Source organism: Poromitra crassiceps (genome assembly GCF_964638095.1).
Source record: "Poromitra crassiceps genome assembly, chromosome: 4".
Taxonomy (NCBI): domain Eukaryota; kingdom Metazoa; phylum Chordata; class Actinopteri; order Beryciformes; family Melamphaidae; genus Poromitra; species Poromitra crassiceps.
The window spans coordinates 21935880-21948026 of record NC_139626.1 but is presented as its reverse complement, the minus strand read 5'-3'; the positions used below and the strand labels follow the sequence as shown (position 1 = coordinate 21948026).

Genomic DNA, 12147 nt, shown 5'->3' with positions numbered 1-12147 from the left:
TAGCGCCACCAAGCTCCAGCTCTCACACTGTGGAAAAACATAGGTGGAGGAGGCTCGTTTGTGGAAACCTGATACAGCAGTCACATTACCCCCCTCGTAGCCCTCCTCCACCTCCCCTCCCTACACACACACACACACACACACACACGCAAAATCAGTGGGTCAGAATGGCCTACTGTCTGAAAGCAGACCTGCATTGAACAATATTGATTCCTGGGTGGTGTGTGTGTGTGTGTGTGTGTCTGTGCAGTGTGCACCAAATGCTATGTATGTGTGTGTGCATTGTGTGTGTCAGGGTCTGCCTTGCTGCTGCAGTGAAGGTCTCTTTTATACAGTCTATGGGTGGGACCCCCGGGCTGGCTGCATCTCAACAATGTAGCTAATAATCCTCTGATGTCTTTTACTTCTCTGCTGTTCTGGAGGCATGAAAGGAGAGCAAGCATAAAGCTGTTTTTCCAACCAGTAATCTGCACAATAAACTGTTGTAACATTTCTTGACGACAATAAGTTACCTCAGTGTAACCTACTCTCCCCAAAAGAAGGATTCTTTGTCTATAGGCAAAGAATTCACAAAGAATTCAGCACCACCTCCCACATATACATTGAGCATTGAATACTACAGGCTTTGGTCTCACGCTGCATGAGTCTGTTCTCGCGAGAAGTCCCCCCCCCCCCCACCCCACCACACACACCACCCCTCCTCTTCTCCTCAGCCCCTCCCTTCCCGTCTCTGCTCGCCTCTCTCCTCTTCAGCCTTGCCTGTCAGAAAGGTACTCCAGTGTCGGAGGCTACCCTCCCCCGGATCCCGTACGAGAGCCAGCCGCTGTCCTACCCCGAGGCTCAGGCTCCTCTCTCCCGGCTCCACCATGGCAACCATCGTGACTTCCACCAGGTTTACCGACGAGTACCAACTGTACGAGGAGCTCGGAAAGTAAGCAGCTGTCGTAGTGCATCGTGTTGTCTTGTCGTTTTGTCCCCCACCCCCGCAACCTCGCCTCACTCACTCACATTATGCCTAGTTAGCCAGCTAGCATGGCGTTAGCCAGCCAAAACAGCGAAGTGACTAGTCGGGCTGCGTGTCTGATCCTGTTGTCTGTGGATGTTGACAGGAGCCCGTTAGCCAGTTGGACCTGGCTGCGTCTCGTCTCGTGGTGCAGGCTAGGCTAACGTTAATACGGTTGCTATCAGCTAGCTGCTCCCGCAGTAAGCGTTAACGTTGGATGAAACGGCGCACCAGTAGCTAACGACGAGCTACCACGCTGATATATAACGTTATTGATAAACTAGCTTAGTTAGCCCACTAGCACTGCCTCTTTCAGTAACGTTAGCGAATGCGGTGATGAACGCATTACACTGAAGTTGGCGTATTAACAGCCGCAGCCTGCTATGTTGGCTAGTGTGTTTTCGGTGTGCTGAAGCCGTCAGCGGGCCCGGGGAGACGCAGGAGCCGAAGCCCTCTTGACATTTCACCTGACAGCTCGGTGTGCGCTCGGCAGACTGGAGGCTTTGCTCGATGCTAGGCCGACCGTTTCTCTCCGAGCAGCTGCAGATGATTTGTGTAACCGTGCTGAGTAACGTTACCTAGCCCAGATCATTTGATAAGGAAGTTGTTCGGTCCTGGCTTTATTCTTATCTGTTTGCATTAACAACGTCAATTACCATACGCTCCGCATAACAGCTTGCCCGATCACCAATTAACAATAAATGAATTGCCGTTGTGGCTTTAACGCATCGTAATGGTAGTGGTTATTACGGCGGTTTGGCCTTTACTGTGTAACTGTAAGGGGTAGTAGTGACGTGGTTTCTCGGTATTTTGATGACTGCAAGAAAACCGGGCCACGACCACCTCCTCATCAGCAGCAGCAGCAGCAGCAGCATCTGTTGCTTTTGGTCGGCAAATGCTTTATTTCCCCCTTCGCCCTGTTGTACCCAAACCAGCGGCAACAGGGCGACATTGGCCCTATGTATAAAGACACTACAGCCTTAATTTCCAGCTGCCATTTGCTTCCCTTCCACTCTGCCTAATAATTGACAGTAATCGATGGCACTGATTGCTCAGTGAGTGCACACACATCCTCCATACTGGAGCTGGGCAAGGCTGCTCCTGTCCTGACTGCGCTCAAGGCTCACCATTGCCTGGGTTACATCTCTGTAACCTTTTCTGAATTAATTTCCCACTGTCATAATGTAACTAAGTATAAAGCCACACGGTACTTATGTCACCTGTCATTTTCTTGTAAATAATTTAAACTAAGTGCAGAGTGGTAGAGAGCAGAATGCAGCAAGCTTGGAGTAAGGGACTGCACATGAAAGATCCTGATAAGTCAAATGAGTGGTAGCCTACGTCCTGCTGCTGCAGGGTCACTGTAGAGGCCGCAATAATATTACAGCATAGCCGGTCACTATAAAAAGCAGCCACACTTGCTAGTTCTATGATGCTCGAAACTGAAATGATCATCATAGCAGGTGAAAAAGTTTGGGGATTCTAGGTCAGTATGAGATGTATCAGAGTAGGAGCTTGTTTTATGCGCTGCACAATGCTTGGTACATGCACTTCCTTTTCTGGCTGAGTAGATTGATAACTTGTTGCCTTGAGTGAATGTATTAAATGTTGAGATGCAGACTCTTCTTTGCGCTGGGTGTTGCAAAATTGAATTTCCTTTTGGACAATAAATTGGATTGTATCTTGTGCCTATCATGGATTAGCAAAAGTATTTTGCAATTTCATTCATAATCTAAAACTTGGCCTGATATCGGCAGCCATACTGGAGAAGCTTGTTATATTGTTGCTTGTGAAAAGTGTTGCCCTCTCAGGCCGTGTACTCTGCCGCTGTGGTATGATGCAGATGTGTGTATGCCTGTGTGTGAGAGAAATGCAGAGCAAGATTGTCAGTCAGCATACACAAACTACTGTCACACACATGGCTACAATCCCCAATGTCACACTGTGTGTGTGCGAACATGTGAAATGGAACTGATTTTTGGTTCTCCTCATTCTCTCTTCTTAGGGGAGCTTTTTCAGTGGTGCGTAGGTGTGTGAAGAAGTCATCAGGACAGGAATATGCTGCAAAAATCATCAACACTAAGAAGCTGTCGGCCAGAGGTAACACACACACACACACACACACACACACACACACACACACACACACACACAAAGACCCTGATATGCATTGTGTTTATGTGTGTACGTATATATATACACACACACACACACACACACACACACACACAATATACAATACTATATGTGTATATATGTATGTACAGTGAGTATGTATACACACTGATATATATATATATATATATATATATATATATATATATATATATATATATATATATATATTATATATATATATATATACACTTATATAGATATCAGTGAAGGAAATTTAAAAAATATTTTGGGGGCAACTTTTGCTCCCACTGTCTAAAAACTGGGGGTATGTACAACATTTTGGGGGCACTTAAAAAAAATAGTAATGAATTAGTGCAAAACGTTGCTAAAGTGTAGTGTGAACAACAGCGCTGTTTGAGTGAATGTGTTCTTTGTCTTCTGGCAACCACTCTGTAGGTGCTGAGTATGTGCTAGAGATAGGAAATTAAATTAATTGAATGAAAAGAAAATTACTTTTTTTTTTACAGGGGGAGTCTCACTGAGAGCAATGCTCTCTTTTTCAGGAGTGCCCTGTTCACATTCACACACACATTCTTACCTGGAAGCTGACCAGTACCTTGCCCCTGGCTAAATTCCTACGCTGATAGATATATACCGTAGATATAGATAGGAGAGTATTCACATGAACAGGGATCCTGCGTGGTTCCTATGGCACTAGTCTCTCCCCAGACTCAAATATTACGCTGAATCACTGCACTCTGCATACTACATAAATTAGTCTTTGCCACTTCGCAGTCCCTGCGGCTGTTTTGAGGGTGGGTCTAGGGGTCAAACATAATTGAATGACAGGTCGTAGCACCAATGGGAGAGTGGTTCGTTTTCAAAAGTCAACAGTCAGGTTGGGTGGGCGTGCCCAGAGACCTTTAATATAAACTTCCAGTCACTTCTTTTATCTGTGCCACGGAGGTTTTGCCACTGCCACGTCCCTTTAGGAGACTGGTCAGCCAAATGAAGTTTCATACCATTAGGCTCATTTGAGTTGACTGCTGCCTCGCTTGGAAAGCAGACGAGAGCAGCCGAGCGCAGTCAGGCAAGGCATCAACAAGCCGAACACCCCCGACTGCTGTTTTTCTTCTTCTACAGTTTTGTTTAACAGCGGTTTGTAAGAAAAAATTTAAATGGGCATTAACGCCACCCACACTCAATGCTCAAACGACCCAGCCCTTCAGATTACGTATTTTTATTTTAATGTAAGCATTACAGGTGCTATTTATGTAAAATATGGAGTGACAGCTTGGATTAGATAACACATTTAAGTTTCTACATTTCACTGTGGGTTTGTGATGCACCTGTGTTGAACCAATGGGCGCTCAGCTCGATGTGTTTCTCGTCATCTGAGCCGTGCAGTCGGGCGCAGTTGGTGGGGAGCAACTGCGGCGCCTCGCTCCAAATCTGCGCCGCCTCGCTCTCACGAGAGTCCCGTGGCTCACGCAGTCGGGCAGGTGGAGCAAGTCGGACAACTTTTCTAACCATCATGCAACGGGCCAAGCATGTCGCTGGTTGAATCTGCACAGAACTTGCTCATCTCAAACGAGCCTATAGGGGTTAGACAGATCACAAGCTGATAACCACGCCCGTTAAGGAGAGCGGAAATTCCATTTCTTACAATTGGCGGAGCCTGGGGTGGGGTATCTCTAATACTAAAGGTCTCTGGTGCGCCTGATTGCTAAAGTCGTTAACTGATTAGTGCCCCCAGGATTTTGGGGGAACCAATCACTGGCCAGGATTCCAACAGCAGTTTTGAGCTACAAGTGTCCCAGACCCAGAGAGAGATCTGCAGCATGCAGTAACGTAGTGTACAGACCCAGAGAGAGATCTGCAGCATGCAGTAACATAGTGCAGGGGTTCCCAACCTTTTTTGTCTTCTGACCCGATTTGGATGTCACAAAAATCGAGGGACTGCGGATGGAAATTAGCTAAGGCTATAATCCGGCACATTTACATGAAAATGTTCATTAATGTTGCACTGTCCCTGAAATAAATAAATAAATCCTAGACATTCAAATTCTGGTACAGCATCGATAATATCATCGGTGACAACGTAATCTGAGAATTCTGCCTTTATTCTCAGAATCCCGATTTAAAGTTTTAATCTCAAACATTTTCATCTTTAAAAAAATCACTATCTATCTGAGTGAGCCGGGCCCATTGACACTGTTTGGATCTCACCTGCAATTACCACTCATCATCGCCATAAGTGTCACCCAAGAGAACACAAGTGAAATCTCAGATTATCACTTTCACTTAAACTCGGAACTAAAAAACGCAAGTGACCCTGATCATCTTCGCTAGTTTTAAATTGTGTGTTGTGTAACTTTTTTTTGAAAGAAATTTCAGGCGACCCTATTTGAATTCCAGGCGACCGCACTTAAGGTTGGGAACCACTGACGTAGTGTATAGGGGTGCACCGATCACGTTTTTTGCCACCGATCACCGATTGCCGATCACCTATGAGAAATATCTGCCCAACCGATCATCGACCGATCACCGATTACCGATTACCGATCACCGATATATATATATATATATTTATTTATTTATTTTGTAAGCAGCTATAGCAGTCTATTATAGAACAGTTTCCATTTTACATATAGGCCTACATTTCATGCATCAAATTGAAAGTGCAGCACATTTTCTTTTTTTTCTACATCAATATTTTATATTTTGTAGGCTAAAGGAAACCGCCAACATGATTTTTTGTGTGTGAGATAATTGGAGCACAAGACTGTGTTGAACTAAATGGCTAGTAGTTCAGTCCAGTTCCCTCAGTTCAGTTTATAAAAGAACAAAACTCATTCCACTTCGGGATTTCCATGTTACCAGTTCAATGCAGTTCAGTTCACTCAACAAAAATACTCAATTTTCCGGGATTTCCCTGTTACACAAGAAAAATAACTTCGACCCAAGTTAACTATTTTATCGATTAAGCTAAAGCGGCTAAAGCTAACCGGCGCTATTAACGTTAGGAGGATACACGCACATATGGATCAAACACGGACTTAACAGCATGCAAATGCCTCGGTAGGCGGGAGGACTGGAGGTAACTTCTCTCTGCTGAGTCTGCTCTAATCACCAGCTGATTTGTGTGATTCAAAGACGCAAGGGGTGTGTTGACAGTCTGGTGTGGTGTGTGGACAAAAAATGTGCCTCGCGACCTGCTTGGAGCACTGTGCCACTACGCTCTCTCAGCCACCACTGTAAAACACCCTCCCTCCTCCCACCCTCCCTCGCTCCGGGGGAAAAATGTCGGCGATTGAGCCAGAAACACAGTCTGAATGAAATTGAATGTAACGTTCCCAATTCTATGTATTACATTCTAAAAACTTAACGGCCACATTTTGGAAGGCTAAGCCACACAACTAGCTCGTTGTAATCTAACATCATGCTTCAAAAGATCTAGAACTGGCTGTGTTACGACGATGAGGATGCAAAACATGTAATTTGCATGTTTCGTTCCACCCATGTTTCGTCCGCGCTGCCAAATTCAATGGAATGAAACGAATCTTGTAGCCTTGGACGTAGTGAAGTGTTTTTGATTGATTTGTTCATCGGACTCAAAACGGTCTCCGCTGATAAGACACGGAGATCTCTGTTACAGGCAGGCGCTATGCCTCCTCCTGACCAGTTTTAAACATTAAAACACCTGCGGCTTAGTCCAGTGCGGCTTATATATGTAACAATCATTCAATTTAGCTGCTGCGGCTTATATTCAGGTGTGCGTACGGAAAGTACTGCTGACAAAAGCAAAGCGTGTGCTTTGCAACACAATGATATAAACGTTAGAGCACAATATGAAAGTTAAACGATGGACATTGAAGACATGAAAATGGGCTGCCTCATGTTTCTCACGTGCAGCATGATCGGCTATGCGATCGGCGACAATAAAGGAATATCGGAAACAGCAGATCACATATTTGAGGTCCAAATCGGCCGATACAGATTGCGTGCCGATCGATCGGTGCACCCCTAGTAGTGTATCATAGCGTAAGAACTCTCATGGGTCTGATGTCGAGACTACTATGGCACAGGAAAGCTGGTCAAGTCAGTAGACTTATTATTAGGGATGCAGTTAGCAACTAATTTCCCTGATGAATAGTCTATATATTTTTTTTTAGACTAGTCTAAGTGAGAAAACATGCGCAAAACTGAGTGCAATTTAATCTATACGGTTAACTTAACACATTGAGTGCCACAGCGCTTCAGTAAAATTGTCTGGAGCCTGTGCCAGATTCACTTCCATTCAGTTGAAAACAGCTATAGAATTTTTTCTATTATGGCTATATTAACGGGGCTGGACTTTAATGAAACATTGAACACTCCTGCTTCTTCCAAAGAAGAAATTTTGTTTCTAGACAGTTCCATTATGAAATTACAGCCTCTCAAAAAAGTGCACTTTCAAGGGTTTTCTGTCGTTTTTTTTTACTTTCCAAGATATAGGCCCTTTTATGAATACCTTTTGCACTCTAATTTCGAGCACATTCACTGACTCTGGCTGGTGTTTTCTGATGTGGTGGCGTGTGGTGTGGTTTCTGTGAAGCCTGTGTGCCACACACCCCTCTCCCCCCCCCCCCCCCCCTCCCCCCTCTCCCCTCTCCACCTCTGAGCTGCGGGCTCCTCCCACACGCACAGAGTTTGTTTTCTCGTTTTTGCCCCGGATCCCAGCGCCCATCAAGAAGGAAATGATGCGCGCTGGCAAACGCGACTGAACGAAAAGGCTTGGCCGTTCGGCTTCGGATGCTGGCTTTCTAGGAAATCGTGTGGAGATAGATAGAAGCATAAGAGCTCAGTTGTGAGCGCGGATGCAGCCGAGCCCACTGTCCGCTGTAGACAGAGCAATATATACGGCTCTGGCAGAAAGCATGCATCGGTTTCCACTTTCTCCGCTGTCTCCTGTACAAAGTAAAGGATCTGAGGTGGGTGGAGCAGCTCCTGTGACGATGTTTAAGGTGGCGCCGTGTGATCCCTTGAAGGGATTCATGCTCACTGGCTAGGTACGACCTTAAACAGCAGAATTATGGAATAATATGAATTATAATTTTAGGACGTCCACAGACGTCCTTGGCACTCCTCGTTACTTTTTTTTAGGACGTCCACAGACGTCCTTGGCACTGAATGTGTTAAAATGTCCAGAAAAAATATTGCTTGTATTTAAGAGCCATTTGAAACCGTTAATTACGTTTGTCAATATCCAAATTGTGTATGATGTGCACTGTTTATTATGAATATTGCACATCAGAAAACATGACAACTCACCCCAGCACCGTGTATTCAGGCTCAATATAGTCCATTTAAAGGAACACGCCAATATTTTAGGAGATTCGCCTATTTTCTATATTCCCCATCCTAAAACGAGAAGATAGATGCCTTTCTGCTCCCTGTGCGTGCATTAGAAAGCGTGTTGCACCCCTCCTGCTAGTCAGCTGAGCAGCAGAATGGCAGTAAACTAAACGGTACACGAGTCTACCCCCGTTCAGTCACCAAAAATACACATTCCAACAGCGCCAGAAACACTCACATGTACATTTGTGTACTCGCCACGCAATTAAATAATCCAAAGTTACGGGAAACCGTCATTTTCGAAGTAAATCCATAGCCAGAACTAGCGTGGTGGAACCAAAGTTACTTCCACATTTGCCTGAGGCACATGCGCTGTGTGCAGTCAACAGTACTTCCTGGTATGTATTAGGGGTGGGGGAAAAAATCGATACAACATAGTATCGTGATATTTTGCCTGACGATATTGTATCGATATTTGGACGCCAAGTATCGATATTGCAAAAAAAAAAAAAATCTTTGCAGGCCATGTCAGGCCACCGGGCTACTACTATAAACTTTAGTTCCAAGGCCAGCAGTAAACAAACGGTAGCATGTTTTCATTTTGTTTTAACAATAACAGTTTTGTCATAACAGTAATTTACAAATTCCCCAGTTACTGAATGGGCTGCACAAGATGTTTTGTGCAAGTGAAGTGAAGTTGCATTGTTCAAAAACTACCTAAGTACAGTAGTCCACACACACATCCAGTTAAGGTGGACTGTAAGTAGACTGTAACAAACAGTTCAGTTTGTCAGGTGCATGCAACTATGACATGACTTTATAAAAGTTGTTGGTCTGTCTACTTGACAATGTTGCTGCAATAAAATGGTTGAAGTCAGATGTACAGACTGGAAAATTGTTCTTATATAAACCAGATGTTGACAAAGTTTTCCTTTGGGGACATCATTTACAGTTGAAAAAGTAAGAAATCGCAATATATCGAAATATCGCAATATTCAATATATCGCAATATTCAATATATCGCAATATCGCAATACTATCGTATCGTGACTCAAGTATCGTTTTAGTATCGTATCGTGGGCATCTGGTGATTCCCACCCCTAGTATGTATTTACTTCGAAAATGTCTGTTTCCCGTAACTTTGGAATGGATTCTTATTTAATGGCGTGGTGAGTACAAGAGTCACAACATGTACATGTGAGTGTTTCTGCGTGGTGAGTACAAGAGTCACAACATGTACATGTGAGTGTTTCTGGCGCTGTTGGAATGTGTGTTTTTGGTGACTGAACGGGGGTAGGCTCGCGTACCGTTTACTGCCATTCTGCTGCTCAGCTGACTAGCAGGAGGGGTGCTGCAACACACTTTCTAATGCACGCACAGGGAGGAGAAAGGCATCTATTTTCTCGTCTTAGGATGGGGAATATGGCAAATAGGCGAATCTCCCAAAATGTCGGCATGTTCCTTTAACTTTTGGAAGCCTTTCCCTTCAACAAAGTTGATTGGAAGCATCTTGCACAGTCATTCATTGCCACATGAGCTGCGTTATTTTGTGTGGCTAACGCGTTAGCAGTGCTAGCTAGCATCAGGCCCTGCTGTCCTTGCGTCCACATGCCTGTGCTGAATGTCAGTCGAGTGGTTAACGTTATGTCAGTTTGATCTGACACAGCCTACATGCAACCATATTTTCCATTACTGGATGAAAATACTGCCAAATTGTGCTGGTTTTACAAGATGTCACTTCCGCTCCTTTGACTACGAACGTTGCAGACAAAGGTCCACTCCCACTAACACATGCTGGTTTGTTTACATCCGGGCATTAGAGGAGGGGGGCTACCGTAGTGGCTGAGTAAAGACGCAACAGTTACCGCCGGCATTGTTTATTATTATGATAATTTAATTATTAGTTTAACCGACTAGTATTTTGGTGCCGACTAGCGAGGGTAGCGGATGTTTAAACGTTTAACCGACTAGTCCTGCATCCCTAATTATGATCAGGATTGACTTGCTGGTTTAATGACCCTCTTCATAAACACTAGGGCTGGGTATTGGTTCAAATTTCAAGAATCGATACGATTCCGATTCACAAGGTTCCGAATCGATTAATCCCGATTCGATTCCGATTCGATTAATTTCAATATCGATTTGGTTAGTGATACTAAAACATGTTTTTTGAGCTGTAACCTGAATTACATGACTGTCCAGTTATGTAAACAGGGGTTCCCAACCTTTTTTGTGCCAAGGACCGGTAGATACATGGGGGGAAAAAGTTGCGGACCGGTTGTCAATTTTAATGGTTTTAGTTACACATTTACTCACCAGGTGACAAAGGGTAAATAACAGCCTTTTCATCTGTCAAGTGTCAATAAAGTAGTAGTAGATATTAATGATCAAACATTTCCATTTATGTAGCCTATAGTATTTATGTTTTTGTTTCAACTACAAACATAACTAAACGTCAACTTGAAACTATGTTTCAACTACCACACACAGCCTATAATATTATAGCCTATGTTTATAAAAAAAAAAAAACGATCTCTGGACATATGAATCGATATCAAAGGATTAAAATAAAAATCGATTCAAAATCGGAGAATCAGATTTTTTTAAGCCAGCCCTAATAAACACTGCGATGAATAAGCCTCTATCCCTCCTGTGCAATATCATTGCACTGCTGCTGCACGCGCTGTATGATGTAGTGATCTGTGGAACAGTTCTACAGAAAGGGCACAGCGTCAGCATGTCTAGGTAACTCAATAATCAATTCATCATTTTGAGTCATTTCTTAAGAAAGGAAAAAGTCAAAATTATCTGATTCCAGCTTCTGAATGTAAATATTTTCCCTTTCTCTACTCCTCTTCCTCTATGACAGTAAACTGAATATCTTAACAACTAATCGATTAATCAAGAAAATAATCAACAGATTAATCGATAATGAAAATAATTGTTAGTTGCAGCGCTAAATCCACCCTCACTTTCTTTGTTTGGTTATTTGTGCATTGGTGTGTAGCCGCACGCCCACGTGCAGATGCCTGGTGCAGTGTGCCATGCTGAAGTGTTGACATGCCTGGTGCAATGTGCCATGCTGAAGTGTTGAGATGCCTGGTGCAGTGTGCCATGCTGCCTGGTGCAGTGTGCCATGCTGAAGTGTTGACATGCCTGGTGCAGTGTGCCATGCTGCCTGGTGCAGTGTGCCATGCTGAAGTGTTGACATGGGCTCAATCATGTCCAATCATGGGATGGCACTGCTAGGTCACTGTGTCAGCAGCACCTCCTCCCTCCACCTCCCTTCATGTCGTACTGAGACACTTGATTGCTTTCCCCTTTCCTAGCTGACCAAGTTGGCCTGCAACGCTTTCCTGGCCTACACACACACACACACACACACACACACACACACACACACACACACACACACACACCTGGCTTTCTTTGTTCTCCTTCCCTGCACAGTCTCTCTCTTTCTCCCTTCATATCACTCTCTCTTTCTCTCTCCCTTCATTTCTCTCTCTCTCTCTCTCACGCGCGCGCGTCTGTGAAGGGGGATTGGTTTGTATTGAGGGTAATCCACTTATGCTAAATGTATCTCATCAACCACTAAGACCCGACGGATTCCATAGGCGCCTCCCTGTTTGCCCTGTTGTTGTCTGCGTCTGTTGCCATGTGTGTGTGTGTGTGTGTGTGTGTGTGTG

The 12147-nt window shown here is 44.2% G+C and overlaps 1 protein-coding gene across 9 annotated transcripts in view; it reads left to right on the top strand.

Moving 5' to 3' along the window:
* The first annotated feature begins 799 nt into the window (after positions 1-799).
* The window catches only part of LOC310775980 (calcium/calmodulin-dependent protein kinase type II subunit gamma-like), a 65316-nt gene continuing 53968 nt past the window's right edge, over positions 800-12147 (top strand). For all 9 annotated transcript variants that reach the window (XM_083636104.1, XM_083636101.1, XM_083636103.1 and 6 more), the window contains exons 1-2: positions 800-931; positions 3009-3103. In XM_083636104.1, coding sequence (XP_083492230.1) covers positions 867-931; positions 3009-3103 — 160 coding nt within the window. In that variant the 5' untranslated portion in view covers positions 800-866. The remainder of the gene's footprint in view (positions 932-3008; positions 3104-12147) is intronic.